We start from the raw sequence: 22361 nt of genomic DNA on the forward strand, positions 1-22361 counted from the left end.
TGTAATCACAGTGGAGGTTTCAATTTAGGTCTTCAGAGAATGGGTGATTTGTTATTAAAAAAAAAAAGAAAACAAAAAAAAAACTGATCTGCTGGTTCATAAGAGCCTTTTTCGCATGTGCATTTTTCCTGGAAATATTAATACTTTTTTGGTTGTTTATTTAGCTGGAACTTTATACTGAAGTATCATCAGCATTGAATGTTGATTTGAATAAATCCATCCAACATGTCATACTCCCCAAGGCAAGTATAAATAAAGATGTTCTCTGTAATGGAATATGTATTTCAATGACAAACTATAGTGTAAAGTTAAGTGCCATAATACCATCTTTCATATTTTGCATGTGAATGTGTAGGTTCATTGAGATGTTGTGCTCTCAAAATTTTGACAACATCCAGAGCTTCCTTATAAAAATATCCCTGGCTTTGATTAAAGGAGGAACATATTTCAATAGCTAAGGTTTTCTTTTTAGAAACAACCTAAAGTCAGAATTAATTTAAAGTATTTTACAATGCAACTCACTCTTTTTTTTTGTTACAAAAACAGGATCAAGGGAGCTTAGGAATCGCAATCAGTGAGGAAGATACAAAGAATGGTGTGATGATAAAGAGTTTAACAGAGCATGGTGCAGCAGCAAAAGTAAGCTATTTATTTCAAGTTTAATTAAATCTGCATTCAGCCTGTAGTACCAAATCATGTATGTCTCTCATTTTTTCCCCATTCTCTGTAGGATGGAAAGATCAAAGTAGGAGACAAAATCTTGGCAGTAGACGATGAAACTGTTGTTGGCCATCCTGTGGAAAAGGTTAGTTTAATTTATTGTTGAACAACATCAGTACTAAAATATCCCTCTGGAGAAATGTGATATGACAATACATTTTAAATAATAATAATATATTAATAATAATAATAAAAAACGCTTCGCGCCCCCCCTGTTGAGAATCACTGGGTAAATGTGATGGTTTAGCTACTACAACACTTGATATTAGCTGCTCATGTATAGTTTACTTAGAGTTGTTGTGATCACAAGTTATTGAAGATTCTGATCAATGTGAATTAAAGATTGCTAAATGACAAGCTTGGTTTCTTCTCACTCAAACTAAGCTGTATTAATAAAGTCAAAGTTGTTATAATAGTGGAAAACACTAGTGGAGGCTTTGAGTAAATTGTTGATGATCATAATATCGATCTATTGCAGAAGACTTTTGCAGAGCAGTGTGTGTGTGTGTGTGTATATATATATATATATATATATATATATATATATATATATATATATATATATATATATATATATATATATATATATATATATAATGTCTCCCACCTCAAAATACTTACTGTAATGATTGTCAACTCAGCTCATAATGAGTGAGCCAGTTTAACCAAGGTGCTCTCAGATGGGTCATTATGTTATGTTGGATGTTCTTTCTTCAGGTAATCACTTTGCTTAAAAAGGCAAAGAGTACTGTGAAGTTGACGATAAGTTCAGATGATCCAGCCTCACAGTCACCCTCTGGAATGTCAACTGCCAGTGCCTCTGATATGAAGAGCACCAAGCCCTCTGCAGTGACATCAGCTGCAGTGGGTATACCAGAATCTGACACACTCAGAAGTAAGTTTTACTGGGGTAGAATTCTTAACATAAACATCTTTTTTCCAGTATCATAAATTAGCAAATAATATCCACCCTAACATTTCAGTGGATCTATGGTGGACAAAATCTGAAATTGAATTTCTAGATACCCTGGTTAAACTTGATCAAGGATATATTAAAACAGACCTTTACTCGAAATCTAATATGCATCAGTACCTAAATATGTCCTCTACACATCCTACCCATAAAATAGTTTGGAACACGTATTTACGTATCTGTGTATTTATACGTAATGTGTATTTTGGGGGGCTACAGCCCTGAAAAGACTCAGCAGAGAACAAAACTGGTCAGTTCACGCTAATTTGCAATCTTCACTCGCCTCCGATTCAGCATCTACAACCCCTCAGCTTTCAATTTCATCTGATCCTTCCTCCCATTTGCGTTTTCAGATTTATAATGATATGAACCAACTCATTCATCCAAAAGATTGGCAAATTGGCTCCTTTGACCTATATGTAGTTATAAAGTACAGTCTTTTTCTATGTGCTGTTCCTGTAGCTCTTTAGTAGTCATTTGAAGGTATTCCGTGTTCTGTTTTTTTTTTTTTTTCTTCACCCCCTGGCAGCAAACCAAGTTCAGTGACTTAGGGTGTAAGCAGCAGTAAAATGTAAGCATTGTTAGGAACACTGGGAGTACACTTCTGATAACTCATTGTAATATTATTCCAAATATGTTCATTTTTATTTGTAATAAATAACAATGTTGATGTTGTAAGCCAGTATACTTTTTGCCACAGTCATTGTTAGTCCGCTCCAAAGCTACAGTTTTGGCATGCACAGTAAAGTGTTTCTGGCTTAGTTTATGCAGGTGGCAAGTTTGATTTCCCTCCCAGATATTTACCTCTGTTTTCTTCATAATTAAGCAGAAAAGTAGTACAATCTAGCATCGCTTTATGTCTTTAACAAATGAGCTATCACAAGGCCAAAAAAAAACCCAAAGCCAATGGTGATTATACAGGAGCTGTTGCTAGTCATAAAGGTGCCTATTCTAAGCTAATAAGGTGTGTACTATATTGTATTACATTTTATTTCTCAGTGAATTAATTAAGTGAGAATGTCATTTCTGTTGCTTGTCCTTAAGTAGTCATTTAATCTCTCCTAAAGCTGGGGTGATGCATCAATGCATTGATCCATTGTATCATTTGATCACCATCGATGGTCAAGCATGTGCATTGTGTTTTTTTGTTACTTTTGATGCCGTTTTTACTATGCGCATTCACACCCTGTTCAGAAAAGTAAGGCAATTGTGTTTGGCTTAATTGTGTTAATTTTATACCACTACACATAAATGAATGATGGAAAAACAACAAAGATTGCTTTCCAAAAGTAACCTGCTTGGCCAGAACTAAGAAGCATGTTAAACATCCTGGCAACGTTAGTCCCCAGCAAACAGGTCTTCAGTGGGTTTGGCAGATTGTAAACAAGCTCTGTTGCTTTTTAAAGCATGTGAGTGCGTGCTATCCTGTTTCTTAACAGAAACTACATATAAGAAATGGAAAGTACATACAGGACTGTTTTTTGTAAATAGGTTATGTTGATGTTGCTGAAAATGAGCCATCCTTTACTTGGCTTTACTTGTTTAATTTTTTTGAGGAGTTATACATAATCTAATGTCATTTAGTAGAACCTTGGTGTATTTTGGAGACTCAGAGGAGATCAAAACTAGTCAGTTCACGCACCGCCCCTGATATTTACAAGCTTCACTCGCCTCTGATTCCGCATCTTCAACCCCTCAGCTTTCAATTGCATCTGTTCCTTCCTCCCATTTGTGTTATCAGATTTGTAATGATATCAACCAACTCATCCATCCTCTGTCCACCTCCATTGCTATAGGCAGCCATTACACCCTCATCAGTAGAGCACCAGCTGCAGCGCTCGCCTCTCCTGCTGCTTCAGCCACGCCCACACATGTTCTCGAGCAGCCAATCTCAAAGCACAAGCTTTTTCAGCCAAAGCAGCTTCTCGGTCAGCATTGGACAATACACTGATTACTGGTTTCAGCCCAATCCTGATCTTTAATAGATTCCTCAGTACTCTCTATGCTAACTGTTGTGGTTTATGCTTCCACCGCCATTTCTACCTCTGATGAGAAGACTGAAATGGAGGCTGCTTTTGGACACAGCCTCAATTTTTCTTTCTCTGCTCTCGACAACATTTTTATTTATTTATTTATTTATTTTAGGAATCGTGTGTCTACAGTTTCTTCTATTCATTCTTCAGCTCCGCCTGCTTTTTTCAACAAGCAAAGATTCTCATGGAAGATCCATCAAACATTCCGGCAGCAGACAGCTATGCAATAATTTAAATTCCTCATTCTGCATTTCCAAAGGATACTGTTTTTTACATATGTGCAGTTTTGTGGCGACGCTTATTCAGGTTTCATCTTCCCTCTTTCATCTAAATGACATTCACTTTCTCGTTATATCTCCTCCATCAGCCTCTCCAGCTGAAGCACTCTTAGAACTCATGTCTCTCTTCTTAGCAGTCGGTATCCCCCTCTCACTGGGGAAAACCATCAGTCCAGTTCACACTCTTGAGTTCATAGGAATAATTTTGGATACTTTTCAATTTGAAGCCCGACTGCCTCCCGATAAATTGGAACGTATTCGCTCTCTCATTCAATCCTTTCAGATCTTTCTCCAAAAGCACTGGAACAGCCTTTCTCTGTTTTACGATGACTTCATATGTTCATATTAATAAAAGCTATTCCTCTTCCCCTATAATTATACAACTTCTTTGCCAACTAGTCTAGATTTCAGTTATTAATAATTTTATTTTGAAGACCAGGTATCGCTAATAAAACTGCTGATGCTTTTTCTTGTTTACAGATCGTGCAATTCAGACATCCAGCTCCCTCAACTCAACAATTTCCTCCACCCATTGCTCCATTCGAAGAAATGGTTTTCAGCAAATTCATACATCTGAATCTTCTCTCAGCTCATTTTAAAGCCGTTCTTCCTCCCCAATTGTATTCTCCCATTCATTCCTATAGGTGCAGCAACATCAGCAGCCAAAGTTAAAATCAACCAGTCCTACCCCAGCAGTGGATTCATACATTCGTTCTTCTCTCCTTGATAGTATTTCCGCTCATCAAGTATTGTTAGCATACCTGGGAGTGGGGGCCTTCTCTCTGCCAGGGGTTTCCTTCCACAAAGGCAGGGTTTTTCTTCTCCACCAAGCGGTTAGATTAATTAATTTAAATAGTTAAATTAATTTAAATAATAAATATATATATATATAATGTATATATATATATATATATATATATATATATATATATATATATATATATATATATATATATATATATATATATAATTAAATAAAACATAAAGAGAGCTAGGGGGGATCCCTAGCTCTCTTTATGTGTTTATTTATTATTCTCTTTTCCAGCGCTTTTTTTCTCCATGCGTAGATCACAATGCTCTCCATGCAGCCTCGGAGCGTCAGCCGAGTCTGATCTCTCTCGACTATTTGCCATTCTGTTATTGAGTAATAACCGTTGACTTCCGTAGAGAACAAAGGGAGAACAGTGGGATTTGTGACAAACATTAACTTTAGAAAACGTTGGCCATGTCAGTAAAAAAAATACACTGAAAAATAATTTGTCAGGAGCTATAAAATGTTTATAATGATGAAATGCTGTACAGAAATAGTTCATTGCTGAGTCTCTTGATATGTTTCATTTGAAATAAAGGCCCTCATGTGGTTTTAAAAACTGATAAAACTAGACAGTAGAAATCAGCAGAATTTTAATGAAGTTAATAAATTTGTTATGTGGGAGTAGGGGGTGTTGTTCTACCTTGTGAGTTTTGATGATATGGTGTTCTGTGTGTTTTTCAGATGCAAGCAGATCCTCTACTCCTGCCACTCTAGTATCAGACCCTGCCACCTGTCCCATTATCCCAGGATGTGAAACCACCATTGATATTTCTAAGGGGCGAACAGGCCTTGGGTTGAGCATTGTAGGAGGAGCTGACACACTACTGGTATAATTATTTATTTATATGTTTATGTAAGGGAGTGAACAGAAAATGTGTTTTCCTATCTTTTTTATCACTCACTTTGAATAACTACAGCATTTTTGCATTGTTGTTACCCAGACTATTTCAAGGGGAAAAACTGCATAATTGAATGAGCAACCCTGAATGGTTGGTTATTTTGTCATGTAGGGAGCAGAAAGTCCCCTGGTGTTAAACAAAATTTGATAAGGGTTATTCCCCATCTAATCAGTTTGCCACTTGTGCAATGAAATTGCAAATCCAGTGTTCAGCCACTAGGTGGAAATATGTGCTTGATCATAAATTGGAAGTAGAGCTATATTGTGACATTGTAAAATTGGCAATAGTGAGATTTTTTAAACATCCCTATATTTATGAATATAGGCTATTACAATTCTTCATTTAAAATACTACTTGGCCACAAAGGTTTATGAAGAACTCAACGTGGATGAATTTAAACTTGGTTTGGATTTAGTTTTAACATTTGTTTTGCAGGGAGCAATTATTATTCATGAAGTATATGAAGAAGGAGCAGCATCCAAAGATGGTAGACTCTGGGCTGGGGATCAGGTATTAGAGGTACAGTATAATATATGTGTATTCTTAACAAATTGATAAATGATATTACCATACAAGTTCAATAACGTACAGAAAATTTATTTGCATAGTTGCATTGAATATTGCACATAAGGCTGAATCAACTAATTTGGAGATTCTGCATGTAATAATGACTGTAAACAGGGTTCTAGATAGTAGTTTATTTTGTTGTGAAATAATATTGTAAGAATCCACTTAAATTTTGAGTAACATATTTGTTTTGAGCAGACCAGGTTCTAGAAACAGGTTTCAATGAAGAGCCTAAGTACAATATAAGTTACTGTAAAAGGTGAATGATTTATTTTGGTTTCTGTTTGCTCTCCTAAATACTGAAAATAAAGTCATAAATATAGACAACCTTGCTGATAAAACCTGTGGGTGACCGAAGCCTGAATTAAACCAGTAAATTAAAATACCTTTCTGTACAGCATTACACCTACTTATCAACTAATATCCAATTTTCTTTTAAATTATATTAGATGGAATTATTTTACATTAACACATTTTCAGTTTTAATATTATAATTTTTTAAATGTGTAGCAAAGTACCAAATATGGTCCTGTTAAGAATTTAAGTGATGCTTGCTGTACCAGAGTATGCTTCATGAATAGATTCTTTTTTTTTGTTTTGTCTGCAGGTTAATGGAATTGATTTAAGAAGTGCCACTCACGATGAAGCAATACATGTCCTGCGTCAGACCCCACAGAAAGTGCGTCTGATGGTATACAGAGATGAGGCCCAGTACAAAGAAGATGAAATGTGGGACGTGTTCTCTGTGGAGCTGGAGAAGAAACCAGGCGAAGGTTTAGGCCTGAGCATTGTTGGAAAGAGGTAAAAGCTGTGGTAATGGTTGAGCTGCTGTGCTCACTCTTGCTTTCACAATCTGACCTCTCTGTGACTTCCACAGAGGGTCCAGTCGATGAGTCGCTTGGCTGGCAAGCCACAGGCTCATGTGGTACTTTCAGTTTCACATCCAAAACCAAAGTTAAGAAGTAATTCTGGCAAACGCAGATGCTGTTGACTCAAGCTCTTTAGAGTGGTAGATTGTTTACCTTTTGGTTCCGTAAGGTCAAGGGATTAGACCCTCTCACCTCATTCAGCTTTGAGTCACTGTTTATCTGTGGAAAGATTTTAAAAGTTGATTCCAGTAAGAATATAGGAACTACATATGTATTTTTCTCAGTCCTGTCTTCTCCCAGAATTACTTGTGTGATTTGAAATTAATGGTGAATTGTTTTTCTATAAGTGACATGATCAGAATGATTGTTTTTTTTTTAATCACGTGGTGGATGCAATTAAAGATTGATTTAATTTTTGTTTTTTTTAACAGGAATGACACTGGTGTCTTTGTGTCAGACATTGTGAAAGGAGGAATCGCTGAAACAGATGGTAGACTAATGCAGGGAGACCAGATACTATCTGTGAATGGGGAAGATGTTCGAACCACAACACAAGAAGCTGTTGCTGCATTGCTAAAGGTGTGAAAACACACACTTTTAATATCTTCTGTGCAGACATATTAACACTGGAAATAGTTACATTTTTCTAAGATTTGCTTGGCATACCGTCTACGGAACTTTTACTGAAAAAAACATTCTGTTATAATTGTTATTAAAGTATTGTATTTCTAACAATTATTGCATTCATTTAAAAGTTAAAAAAAAAAAAAAAACCTGCCTTAATTGTGTATCAGCCCTGCCTCTGTTGTGGATTTCCCTTCATTTTCAGTGTTCTGTTGGAACGATAAAGCTGGAAGTTGGCAGGTTTAAAGCAGGACCATTCCATTCAGAAAGACGATCATCACAGAGCAGTGAGGTGTGCATTCCCTTCTGTACCTGTATCTCATCATTGCATACCAACCACAAAGCACTAAACAAGTACCTTAGTCAAAACAAAACACAACTGATAAAACTGGAATGTTAGTGACATTGTTATATGGAGAGGTTTTTTTGTTTTTGTTTTTGTTTTGTTTTTTACCATGAAACAGATCGGGAAGACTCAAAAGTAATGAGAACTATTTTAAAGCATTTTATTCTTGTTTTTCTGATTATGTGGTATGTTGGACATTTTGCATTGTGAAACTTGGCAGGTGGAGACACCAAAGCATTATTTAATTTTAAGACTATAACCACATATCATAAAGGGCCTATATCTGAGTCCTGCAGAATTTGTGTTATTTTATTAACTGATCAAGTCAACAAGGGCATCGTTTGACTCAAAAAAGGGTTTGTTGAGTTTAGACAGTATCAGCTACATTTCTTGGTATGGAATGTTTTTTTCCAAAGTAGCAATGGAAAGTGGTCTACTGACTTCATCATCACCTTGTATTTTCAATTAATGTTAATAGACCTAAACCAAATGTCTTATGCTGACCTGCTTTGGAACATACAGGTTAGTGACACTGGCATCTATGGACTGACTTCGTTTAGCATGCCTGTATCTCTCTTGGCTGATTCTGATAATGGACAGAAGAGCCACACTTGTAAGTAAAGTTTATCCCTCTAACTATAGTTACATTGCATCTATGGAACCAGGTAAGGAACATTGTACTTAATATAGACATCATATAAAGAACTTATTGACTTAAGATAGCTTAACATTTCTGATTAAAAGTCAAATAACCTATATTAATACTTAATAAAATAAAAATGCAACAATTCTAGGAACGTGTTATCGTTGTAGGTTCAATAGTGTACCAGTATGTGTATTAGTATATATTTGCAATAATTTTTTTTTTTCTTTTGTATTTTTGTAGCATCTGAGCTAGAAGTCCTGAGGACTGTTGAGTTTACAAAGGTATGTTTTATGTGTTAAAAATTATATGGAAAACAAATACAGTAGATTAATTGGTGTGTATGTATATATATATATATATATATATATATATATATATATATATATATATATATATATATATATATATATATATACACACACACACACACACACACACACACCATATATAGAGCTGTATATAGAGCTGTATATATGTATATATACAGCTCTGGAAAAAAATAAGAGACCACTGCAAAAATCAATTATCACCTTAATGAATGAGTGGCCCATTTTAATATACACAGTGGCAGGTCTTAATACGGCCACCTTAGCATGTTTTTTTGATTCGCAAAACCTCATTTCACTGTCATTTTTTGTAGGCTTGTACATGGATGTCAAGTCTCAAGGTTTACCTGTGAAACTCACAGTTTTTCACAATTTTGAGTCTCTTGGCTGTGCAGTGGATTCTCACGTTTGTGCATAAGTTTGTTTGCGAGGCTGTGAAACCTTTTATACATGATACAGCGGTAAATCCAATACAGCTGACCAAGCGTATTATTTCATTTTGGGGGAGAAGAGGTGTACATTACCATTCTGTATTCCTGTAGCTGCTACGCATTCACCTCCCTTACTCTAAAGATTGCCTTGTCTCAAACTGACGGTTTGTCTGCGCAAGCCTTCTATGTTTCTGTACACAACATGTCATTACTCGGACAAAGTCGAAGGAGAGGCTGTCAGACTTTCACTGTCTCATTCTTGTAGAAATTACCACGGAAATAAGAGAAATGGACATCAATGAGAATTTCACTATTAAAGTAAAAAAATGTTGGGTTTTTTTATAACCATTGACATTGGCATCATAAAGACAATAAAAAGAAAGACGCCATGTGGTAAGAAATAGCAGAACAATTGATGGTATGTCGATCTTGCTTTATTTCACCTTAATTTTATTCAGTCACAGGGAGCGCTGCACCACACTGGTTTTGTATTTCTGTAAAATGATGCTTCTTTGTTTTAATAATGTTGACCAATAATAATAATCACATTCGCACACTAACTGAGAAGATTTTATTAAAACTGAAAATCAATAAAATTGTATTGTATTAAACTAATTTTCTGTATTTATAATGAAATATGTGTAGATGTATTCTTTATGAATACTGTACATGTTAAACCAGTTCGAATATAAACATTCAGTGGTAAATGTCATTTCTTTTAGTGTGTGGTGTACCCAGACTATTTCTTTGTTTTGTTTATTTTATTTTGTCTCCTCAAAGGCGCAAAAGCAGAGAGTGTTTTCTTTTCATGACTAGCTACAGTTGTGTGTTTTTCTTTTTTTCATGTACATGCTGTATTCATGTCATTTGCATAGCTGTCAGAAAAAATCTAGTGGTGTAGCTTAAGGGTTTTCATTAATCCCAAGGTATTTCAGCATGGGTCTCACTGGTATAAACACTTAGGGGTTGACATGTCTGCTTGTAGATCTATAAATCAGCCCTGGGGGAAACACCAGCTTGATTAATTTAACGTTACATAGAGACGTATTTTGTGCCAACATAGTTTAAATCATTAACATAGACCCCTGTAAGTGAGTGTGTATTGGTTGTTTTAACAGGGGCCCACAGACTCTCTGGGAATCAGCATTGCGGGGGGAGTAGGAAGTCCCCTTGGTGACGTCCCTATATTCATTGCCATGATGCATCCCACTGGGGTCGCAGCCCAGACTCAAAAACTCAAAGTAAGTTGGGAAGGGAACAAATACAATATATTAAGTTTACATTTGTGCATCCCAGTCCTACTCATGAACCATGGCGTGTTAAGGACATCATTAATTTGCATGGAGCAGAGAGCCTCCCCAGTTCTCATTGTTTGCTAGAAGAAAAGATTATGTGCAGACAGGAAGAGCCATCTGCGATATGTCTATTCTAGTGTTAGCTATTAAGCTGTTGGAGTACTAATGGAACAGTAAGTTGTAAAAATTTGACTTATAATAAAGAGATTATACCAAGAATGTTGTTAGGGAAAACAAAATGCCAGTATGGTCTGTGGCTGTTATTTTGTTTAAGTATCTTTTATAATAATATTGTAATAAAATAAATTGCCCATAAAAACTAAATTGCAGTTAAACTTTAGGTGCTGTACTGGATTTTGTAGATACTGTATAAGGTGAATAATAAAGCAGCTTAACTCTTTCTTCAGACTGTAACAAAACCTTGTGACTTATGACATTTTAAATAGTTTATTGCTTTGAGATAAAATCTTGTTCTTAAAAAAGGGGGAAAGAAAAGAAGAAAGCCTAGCAGCATCCGACTGATTAAACACATGGTTTTGTGTGTTCTGCTCTGTAGGTTGGAGATAGGATTGTTAGCATTTGTGGAACGTCAACTGAAAACATGAGTCATTCCCAGGCTGTGACCTTATTGAAAAATGCCTCGGGTACGATTGAGTTACAGGTAAGGTGCTATTTTGATTTTTTAAAAATAGTTTAGTTAAAAAAAAAAAAAAAAAGACCTAGAAAATATTCCCTATATACTAAATTAACAATCAGAGGTAATGCAGTATGTCTTATTTACCTGTCTATTCAGGTGGTTGTTGGAGGAGAAGTGAGCGTAATATCAGATCAACCACAGGATCAGACAGGGGCCAGCTTTTCAGTCTCAGGCCTGACTGCAAGCAGCATCTTCCATGATGACCTGGGGTAGGTTTGCAGACTGCATTAAACAGGGAGGAAGGTTAAGAGTTCATAAGGTTTCATTGGCAGCCCTTGAAGTGGCAATTATCATATACTGTCCAGAAAAAGTCAAACTGTTACTTATGTGGAATTATGAACATTTGATGGATTATTTGTCAAAAATATTTATCCTTATTTGTAATATTATTAAAATGAATACAACACTGTGTCAAAAAAGCTTTTTATTTATTGATTTTTTATTATTGAAAGGCACAACTTTATTATGTTATTGTGTCTTCACAAATTGTCCTCTTAACAAAAGTATTAGTTAAATATTGGAAAGATAAAAACATATCAAATATTAATATATGATGGAATATAATGATGGATAACATTAATCTTGATTTTTATCTGTACAACTATAAGAAAAAGCCTTTTGAATATACAGATTTGGATCCAAGTAGTCATGCATCGACAGGAACACCATACTGATATGAATTACTATTTTAACTATGACAACCACATCATAGATAAGACTTGTATGATGCTACAATGTAGCAACTTCTAATCTATGTGTAACACTTTAAATATTTAATTGTACATCATTATTTATTTGTGTTTGAACCAAAAGTTTATAAAAAAAACTAACATAAACAAACAAGTTTAGTGGAGACGTCTGTAGAGAACCAATTATGAAATAGTGATAAAACTTGGTTACTCTGTTAGAAACTGGGGATATACTGTATGGTGAAACCTGACAGCCTGTCTGTTCGTCCTTACTTGTATCACATACATTTTAAAATGTGTGGTGGATGTAGATCGTGGTGATGTACTTTTTCATGATACTGTTAGCTTTAAATGTATGAGAAATGTATCTATGTTAGTAATACCCTTATTCAATGTGGTCTTACTTTTTCCTGATGTAGTTTAGATTTACAACATACTGTAATCTAGAATATGTTTTGTCATGTTTTTATTGAACATTCATTCTTGTTTTAGGCCTCCCCAGTACAAGACAATTACACTAGACAGAGGGCCTGATGGACTGGGATTCAGCATTGTTGGAGGGTTTGGAAGCCCACATGGAGACTTACCCATTTATGTAAAGACTGTGTTTGTAAAGGTAGAGGCTTGTAATTTATTCACTGATGCTGAGGTGTCAGTATTGCAGTTTAAACCATTCTGTGGTCTATTGTCATGCTCTAAACAGTGTCTGATCTTGATACTGCTGATATTTTGTGATCCACACTCAATAGTGTTAGTGTATTTACTGATGTCAATAAATAGGCCAATACACCTCACTTGTGGGGAAAAATTAGGAATAACACTGAGTTTAATAAAAATGGTATTTAAAAACAGGAATAATACTGAGTTGAAGCAGGGTGGTATTTAAAAACAGGACTAATACTGAGTTAAAGGAGGATGGTATTTAAAAACAGGGCTAATACTGAGTTAAAGGAGGATGGTATTTAAAAACAGGACTAATACTGAGTTAAATGAGGGTGTTATTTAAAAACAGGAATAATACTGAGATAAAGGAGGATGGTATTTAAAAACAGGACTAATACTGAGTTAAAGGAGGATGGTATTTAAAAACTGGAATAATACTGAGTTAAAGCAGGGTGGTGGTACTTAGATCCACCACTTTTTAGATCATTAATATTGACCTCTCTGGCTTTACAAATATTTGTTTCTAATATACTATGCTTTGCGTTTACCTCAAGCACATTATCTTAAGTGCTTAATGTGTATTTTGTGACAAGTAAAATCTGTTCCATTCAAAGTACTCAGTATGGCACGGTTTGGATAAACGAGCATCATAAAGAATCCATTGACATCAAAGTAACAGCAGCCTATTGCCAAGCCAAATAACTGATTTGGTTGGAGTCAGGCCCAGAGCAGAAGTGGCACGTACCTCACTTTTTAAAATTAAAAAAATAGACCTTAAAACAAGGAAAGAACAAACATGTGTCATATAAAAGCCATAACTACAAAGGCATTCAGATGTTGGAATACATCTCATATTATCCTGGTATTGCTTGGTAGTTTAACAGCAAAATACAATACCGTGTAAGTACAAATGCACAACGTACTAAAAAATGAATCTGTATTTAAGCCATTTCGGTATCTTTTAACACAATGAATCAACATGAGAAACCAAGTAACCTACTGGGTAGCAACAAATGTTCCAATAGATCCTAATAAAGGGTTACTGTACATTCCATATATTCCATAAGTCAAAATTGCTTGAACAAGATGTCTGATTGGCCAAGACCCATCAGTCATTTTAGCCATTTTATAAACAAGATTACACTCTCCACACTGCAAGAATTACACAGCGACCACACACACTGTTGAGTATTCTAGCTGGCAGACTGTCTGCCTGTGTACTGCATCCTTTTATGGATAAAAAGCTTTATTTCAAATGTGCATCTTTGTTTTATTAAATCGTTACTATGCTATTAAACTGATGATATATATATATATATATATATATATATATATATATACATACACACACACACACACACACACACACACACACACTGTATGTGTATATATATATATATATATATATATATATAGAGAGAGAGAGAGAGAGAGAGAGAGAGAGAGAGAGAGAGAGAGAGAGAGAGAGATGTTACATTTTGTAAAGATTTTTCTAATTTTCTGGAAAATTTCTATATATATATATATATATATATATATATATATATATATATATATATATATATATATAGTACCAGTCAAAAGTTGAGTATACTTGCTGGAAACTAGTTTTTTTTTTCATAATTGACAATGTTTTACGTTGTATACGTTTCTGTAAATACTTGAAAATGAAAACACATATTACAATATACAAAACAAAACATAAGGAGTATCAGAGCAATGTTCAAGAAAATTGAAAATAGTCTCTAAATCTTGGATTCCTCAAAATAGCCACCTTTTGCCTTAATAACGCATTCGGTTAACACGTTCCAGCAGGAAATCACCCGACATGTCTTCCCAGCTCTTCTGCAGCAGTTCCCAGAGATGTAGGGAACTTGGGGGTAGCTTTGCTTTGACTCTTCTGTCCAGTTCGTCCCATACAAGTTCTATGGGGTTGAGGTCTGGAGACTGGGCAGGCCAGGTCAAGATTGAGTTGTCATTCACTTTCCTTCTTCACCAGATAGTTCTTGCACAACTTTGAGGTGTGTTTCAGGTCATTATCTTGATGAAGAATGAAGTTTGCAGTTATAGACTTGCAAAGTTCTTGCGATTTGTCTTAAAGACCTTCATTTCTTAAAGTAATTAAGAAATGAAATGAAACTTTTTTTCTTTGCTTAACTGAGAGTATTTTGCCATTTTCTGCTCCCTTACATTCAGGAATGACAAACTTGTGCCTATGCTACCTATATTTATAGTAAAATCATGGACCCTCACCTGTTAACAATAATTGTCGACAAAAGGTTTATTAGGTAACATGCTAGTTAACTCAGAGAACATCTAACAAAGACACTTTTATACTTAGGTCAGTGTTCTAACACCCTGTTATACACATTTCAGACTTTTAACTGACTTGGGCTTCAGACTGAAATCCCCTTGATTTGGGTGACCATTTCATTGAAATTGACAAGATTTACATTTTCATTTAAAAATTTAATTTTTGAGTGCAATTAATTTATGATTATCAGCTTATATAAGTACACGTATCATATAATTAAATATTAAGTGTTTATAGACAAGTTTATACAGTTAAAAGCATAGATAATCATGAAAAAACAGGTTTCAAGCAGGTGTACTCAAACTTTTGACTGGTACTGTATATATAATTGAAAAGGTTTAAAATATTAAAAAAATCTTTTATTTTCAGGACGTTTCAGTTAAAAGCCCTTCAGCTGTTTAAAAAGAAAAGTAATCACAGTGCAGTAAACTTGTTATTTAAGAATTGTAATTATATACAAATTCTGAGGATGGCGTCAGGATTATTAGAATAGAATGTTCATTCCCAGAGATTCCAAAGTTCCTAGTTTGAAGATAAACTCGTGTTCCTTTTGTTTCCGAGCAACATTTGTTCCATAGCACAGATTGTGATGTCTTTAGCAGTGTGCACTGTTGAAGTGATGGGCTACTGGAAATGCAGTGGTGTTAATGCGAATGCTTCTTAAGTCTTCTACAAACCGGTCTAAATGCTTTTTAGTTTCCCCAATATACAGTTTGTTGCATTTCTTGCAGATAATGCTGTAGGCTATTCCTTTAGAGGTACATGTAAATTGTTCATGAATGTTGAATGAAGATTAATTGCCTCAAATCTCTGTTTCAGAATGAATGCATTTGCAGGTATTACATTGTGGTCTATTACCTGGATATGTGCCCTTCAAAGGTTGTCCAGAAGGACGAATAGCACTGTGTACCACATATTCTCTTATATTCTTGTCTCTTCTATATGACATCAAGGAGGGAGTCTTGAAAATATGCGCTGTAGATGGGACTTCTTGTAAAATTTTCTTTGCACAATTGTCTGTATCTTTCTGTTGGTAGTGTGGTAAGTGAGGACCAAAGGGATTGTATATTGTTATTATAGAAAGTATTTTTTCTGTTTATGTTTGAAATGCAGGATTTAGCTTTAGTGATGATCTTGTCCGGAAAGCCTCAGTTTTGCAAAGAAATCTTGGATCGTCACTGCAAATACGTCTGAGTCTTTACAGTTGTGATTAGGGAATCGAGTTATGGCAGTCCTTAGGGTGTGAGAAGTCATACTGCAGATACGAATGCGAATCAGTTGGTTTGTAGTAGGCAGTGGTGTTAATGGTGGAATTCAAAACAGCGATGGAAATGTCTAAGAAAGATATATGCTTGTCTGTTTTGGTATGTTCCATGTGAAATCCAGGGCTGGGTGGAAATTTGTTACTGACTGAAGGAACTGTTTTAAATCCTCACTGGAGTTGATGGAAATTCCAAAGATGTAGTCAGTGTACCTAGGATATAGTTTAGGTGTGTTTCCATAGTACTGCAGTAAAAATGTGTGTTCAACTGATCCCAGAAAAAGGCAAGCATATATATGGTGGCCCCATTTTAGTTCCCATGCTAACACCCCTTACTTGAGTGTATAAATCACCATCAAAAGAAAAACAATTCAAGGTAAGCACAAGTTCAGCCAGTCTTAGAAGGGTATCTGTTGGAGGTTCTTCCACTATCCATTTAAGTGCTTTATTGCGATTAACCCTTCATTATTTGGTACAACAATGTAGAGTTTTTAATGTCCATTGTAAAAAAATAACATTATCAGGAGGGTGCTGTTGTTTGAAAATATCCAATTGATCAGTTCTTTGGGAAATATGTATATAAAGATATACAGTGCTCCCTCGCTATAAGGCTCTCGGTTATAACGTGCCTCGGATATAACGCTCCTACAGCATGTCCCCCAATTCCCTGTACTAGTGAGTCATGCAATATTTCTACAGTAAATACAGCACCGGTGTTGTTCAAACTATAAACAACTTCTCAGGCTAACTTGTGTTTCTGTCTCTCCTTTTCATACAATATCTGAACTGAAGAAAAGCTGCACTGGCACGTTATAACACATGCATCATATTCAGAATTAATTTATAAACAAATATTAGGCCTATTATGTGGTTATCTTTCCTAATGTATTTACTTGTTTGCTGTGAGAGGAGCTGCAGCTTTTTCCGGGAGACGAGACGCTTCAGCTTTGCTTCTGCTCCGATCCGGCAGCCGAGCCTATGGAGAGCCTATTCCCTGTTCCACTCTCCCGACCCGCTCTCCTTCTCGCTCTTGGTTTACTTGTCTGTTGCAAGGTTTGCCAGTCTATTTATAGGTTAAAAACTGCTAATTAAAATGATCATTATAGAGAGGTAGTTATTTTATTTAGTATTTCAGTCAGATGTGTGTTGTTATATGTCCCGCCGCGCCCCCACTCCCTCCCATGTTTATAATGCTCTTTGGTGTGTGTCTATATATATATATATATATATATATATATATATATATATATATTATATATATATATATATATATAACACCACACAGTTGTTTTTTGTAAATAGCTATAAATAGCTGATACAGTTAGAGGTAAAGTACAATTTGTGTTTCAGGGAGCTGCCTCTGAAGATGGTCGTTTAAAACGTGGTGATCAAATGATAGCTGTGAATGGACAAAGCCTGGAAGGGGTGACCCATGAAGAAGCAGTTGGTATTCTGAAGCGGACCAAAGGCAATGTGACTCTTACTATACTCTCATAATAACATGCTCACTAGAGGTCAATGGTTGAATGTTTTTTGTTTTTTTTGTAGCAATAACCACTGTAATCATCTAACTTAACACTGCTAAAGTATGTGCTATATCTGACTAGTCACTATTGTAGAAAGGTAAAAAATATTGTGTTCACTTTTAGCTGCCACTTTCCAGAAGCGACTTGCACTTCAGTGTTTGTTCAATGATTCCATTGTACAGTGTTTGTAAAGTATATGGCTGAAAGGCGCTACATAAAAGCAAGTTACATTTGGATTCATTGTATTTACAGAAGTTAGCAAGAGAAGTTATAGGCACCCATAAAAATGTTAGTGACCAGCTGACTTTCTCAGAAGCTAGTTCAGACTTGTGATGTTACCCAGTGGCCTTTATTCGACAGCTAGTAATAAAAATACAACTTTGTAGATAACGAAACCCTTTTAAAACACATTAAGGAGATTAATACAATACTAATATGACCCAATATATAATATGTCTGTGTGGAACACTGCTCTTTTGTTCTGTAGGCATGTATTGCATGAGTTTTGATAACTGTAACGAAGAAAGAGAACAATAATGCGAGTAAAACAATCTATGGAATGAGGAAGATAGAAAACAATGTAACCGAGAAAGTCAATTGAAAGGAGTAAAAATAGTGTATTAATATTAATAATAAGGAAAATTAAGCAAAAAACAGAAAGTGTAAAGGTTTAATAGCACTGCGGTAAAGCTGTCTGTAGGTTTACTAATTTAAAACGATGGCTTCAGGTAAGGCAGTTGTGTTTGTTTGAACATATTTCCAGCTGTCATGGGGCCAGAAAAATATTAAGAAACAAATAACTTCATTAACATACGCACCCTAATCCTGATGTAAATCAGACTGAAAACTGTGTCTGCAGTGAGAATGTTAAAACACCACTGTTAAATACTGTTCATTTTAGCAAATAGCCAATTCTGGTTGCAAGTGTTCATCAGGTCACATTCTCCATCCACTGCTATGCTCCTAAACTTGAGTATTTAAAGTAAAATTCTAATGTAAACTATATTGGTAGTGTACAGATATTGTATTGTGTGTTTTGCTACTAAAAACCATAGATGAAAATTTTGCTTAACAATGTGCAAACTACACTGTGTCGTTGGAATATAAATAAAGTTTGAAATGATCTCACAAGTCTGGTGTCCTTTTTCATATCCTGGAAGTTAAGATACATAAAATAGCAGTATGTACATATGCTTGAAATCAAAAGGAACAGATAATTCCCAACCCTTATTTCTATGAACTGTCAATATTTCTATTGGCCAACCACTTTAAGGACTGTTGAATGAATGTACAAACTTACTCATCCAGCTATTATTAGATTTGAGGTTGCTACTACTGTACATCCAAACGGTCCATAATGCCCGGCAAATGCCTTGTGTGGAGGGTCTTCTTGTTTTTATACTTCAGTGTTACAGCACAATTAATTATAATTTGTATTTATGTTAACTATTTTTTTGATGTATCCTTCCACATGAGCACTCTAAAGGGAATGTTATGCCTATGAGCTTCTCTATGAGTGTACAAAACAACTTTTTTAAAACGGTATGCTTTTATTTAAATAAACTGAGAACAAAGATCAGAATAAAACAATTGTTCAAGTGTTAATAATAATAATAATAATAATAATAATAATAATAATAATAATAATAATCTTTTTCCTTGGTAATTGATTTTAATATTTCCAGTAAGCAGTTATTAAAAATGTTCCTGGGAAACCTGCCTTGTAACTGCGCAGTAGAAGGAGTGTGATTTTGTTGAAGACGGTGATTGAACATCTCCTGCAGCAGGCAGAGTGCGTAACCATGTTTTATTGATTGATGGTCCAGTAACTTTCACATCAATGACCAGTCACGGACATTATTTCCCTGCTTTGTAAACCAATAACTGGATTGTTGTGGGCCTAATTGAATGATATGTCTAGCAATGGCTCAAACTTGCAGCAATACTAATTTTTGCCATCATGCCATCATATTTTTTCCTAATGGCCTACAAGATATTTGTATCACTCACATTAGTTAGATCTAGTCCAGTTCATGGATAAAGATAGCAAGCTGGCGGCTTTTTTTGTCATTTCACTGTATATTTCCCAAGTGCCTTGATGGGGCAGTGTGGCAAAGTGGCTAGTGGAGGGGAACAGGTATAGCGGTGATGCGATGCAGGAGTGACAGGCAGACAACAGTTTCCAGTGAAAAGGTGCTTTTATTTATAATCCAGGTCTGGTGACCGTAAAATAATAAATCCCCGGCGATACACAACCATGTGTAAAGCGCGGAGATAACAAAACAGGGCACAGTCCAGAACAAAAATGAACCCACGGTCACCAGTCCTGGGTGAGTGCAGACGTGAGGGTGCGTGGTGAATACACAGATACGGTGGTGTGCAGGGGTGCTCCGGACAGTGCTGACCCTTTTCGACAGCTCCGGAGTAGTGCTCTAACTGTCTACAGTGAAATAAACATAGACAGTTAATAAACAAACACAACATGTAATCACAAAAACACTGTGAGTTCCACTCTCGCTCCTTCTTCCTCCAAACGTTCTACCCAAACGAAGGAAGGATCAGCGTTACCCTGGCCCCTATATGTAATCCTGCATGATCTCTAGTAAACGGTTGCAGCTGCCTTATTACTTGCAGCTGCCTCTCGTTTACCTTTCAAATCAATAGGGTCTTACAACAGAGTCGCGCTTCTCTCCAGGCTGACCCACTTCCCTGACCCGGAAACGAACTGTCATGCCAGCCCTTCCAGATACTTCTCCTCTCGTTCTTTAGCGCCCTCACAGGTCGGGAGGAAGATTGATCACCAGAACTCATCTTTCCGTCACATATCCCACTGCTCAGAGTGGAGCCGAAGGAACACTTGGCTAAATCTACCTTCCCCATTACTCCCCCCTCCCGGGGAAAAATAATCCGCATTTTGGTGGTCTTTCCCCGCACGGTGTACCATGTGGTACATGAAGGGCTGCAATGCCAGATACCACCGAGTTATCCGGGCATTGCTGTCCTTCATTGTGCTTAACCACTTGAGTGGGGCGTGGTCTGTGACCAGATCAAATGAGTGTCCCAGCAGGTAGTATCGTAAAGAGTGAGTAGCCCATTTAATGGCTAAACACTCTTTTTCGACTACGGAGTAGTTGCGTTCCCGAGGTAACATTTTTTTACTCAGGTACAATATCGGGTGCTCTACTCCAGCTACTTTTTGGGACAAGACTGCACCCAAACCTACATCCGATGCATCGGTGTGGAGGATGAATCTCTTGGTGAAATCCGGTGTGATAAGAGTGGGGGCCTGGCAAAGTGTATTGCAATAGTATCAAATGCCCCCTGACACTCAGCTGACCATTTAATTAAATTTGGAGCACTCTTTTTGGTGAGGTCGACTAACAGGTTAACCACTGTGGCGTACTCGGGGATGAAGCGGCGGTAATAACCGGCTAAGCCCAGTAGTGACCTCACCTGAGTCTTGGTTTTGGGGATCGCTGCATCAACCAAAGCCTGGATTTTGGTGACTACAGGTCTCACCCTTCCATTCCCCATTAAAAATCCCAAATATTGAGTCTCTGTTTTGGCAAACGCACATTTCCTCAAGTTACCTGTCAGCCGGGCTGCCCTTAGAGACTGAAGAACGGCTGTAACCCTAGCCAAATTTTCTCGCCAGGTGGAGCTGTAAATCACACATCATCAATATACGCTGCTGCATATTCATGATGTGGGCGTAAAACCTGGTCCATCAGTCTCTGAAAGGCAGCGGGCGCACCATGTAGCCCAAACGGCATGGTTTTAAAGTGGAACAGCCCTTCTGGTGTTGAAAATGCGGTTTTCTCTCTGGAGCTGTGGGTTAAAGGGATTTGCCAGTATCCCTTCGTCAGGTCCAGAGTGGAAATAAACCTCGCTTTTCCCAGTCTGTCTAAAAGTTCGTCGACCCGAGGCATGGGATATGCATCGAACTTAGCAATAGCGTTCACCTTTCTGAAATCCACACAGAACTATGACGATCGGACTGCACCACTCACTCCTGGAAGGCTCAATCACCCCAAGCTCGAGCATATCCCATACCTCTTTGCGAACGCCACTTCGTCGACTTTCCGGGATCCGGTACGGTCTCTCTCGCACTGTGACACCTGGTGGAGAGATAATGTCATATACAACTAAGTTTGTTCTGCCGGGCACGTCAGAAAAAACATCGCTGAACTCCTCAATAAGCTTACACAGCTCTCTTTGCTGATCCGGAACCAATTGTTCCCCCATAGAAATCGCTCTTGTGCTCGGGGTCTCTGGACAGGGACCTAAATCATCCTCCATATTGCCTGGGGCTATAAATAAGACCTCCCTTGCCTGCCAGGGCTTTAACAAATTGACATGATAAATTTCACGTTCATTTCGGCGATCGGGC

At 36.5% G+C, this 22361-nt stretch overlaps 1 protein-coding gene across 12 annotated transcripts in view; it reads left to right on the forward strand.

The window, feature by feature from the left end:
• The window catches only part of LOC121295836 (multiple PDZ domain protein), a 75898-nt gene extending 57116 nt beyond the window's left edge, over nucleotides 1-18782 (forward strand). For all 12 annotated transcript variants that reach the window (XM_041220955.1, XM_041221002.1, XM_041220945.1 and 9 more), the window contains 16 exons: nucleotides 165-242; nucleotides 547-639; nucleotides 731-805; nucleotides 1438-1615; nucleotides 5500-5645; nucleotides 6153-6236; nucleotides 6892-7085; nucleotides 7585-7732; nucleotides 7983-8069; nucleotides 8646-8736; nucleotides 9010-9050; nucleotides 10645-10767; nucleotides 11378-11482; nucleotides 11615-11727; nucleotides 12700-12823; nucleotides 17796-18782. In XM_041220955.1, coding sequence (XP_041076889.1) covers nucleotides 165-242; nucleotides 547-639; nucleotides 731-805; nucleotides 1438-1615; nucleotides 5500-5645; nucleotides 6153-6236; nucleotides 6892-7085; nucleotides 7585-7732; nucleotides 7983-8069; nucleotides 8646-8736; nucleotides 9010-9050; nucleotides 10645-10767; nucleotides 11378-11482; nucleotides 11615-11727; nucleotides 12700-12823; nucleotides 17796-17942 — 1827 coding nt within the window. In that variant the 3' untranslated portion in view covers nucleotides 17943-18782. The remainder of the gene's footprint in view (nucleotides 1-164; nucleotides 243-546; nucleotides 640-730; nucleotides 806-1437; nucleotides 1616-5499; nucleotides 5646-6152; nucleotides 6237-6891; nucleotides 7086-7584; nucleotides 7733-7982; nucleotides 8070-8645; nucleotides 8737-9009; nucleotides 9051-10644; nucleotides 10768-11377; nucleotides 11483-11614; nucleotides 11728-12699; nucleotides 12824-17795) is intronic.
• The last annotated feature ends 3579 nt before the right edge of the window (nucleotides 18783-22361 follow it).

This window comes from Polyodon spathula, chromosome 2 (genome assembly GCF_017654505.1).
Source record: "Polyodon spathula isolate WHYD16114869_AA chromosome 2, ASM1765450v1, whole genome shotgun sequence".
Lineage (NCBI taxonomy): Eukaryota > Metazoa > Chordata > Actinopteri > Acipenseriformes > Polyodontidae > Polyodon > Polyodon spathula.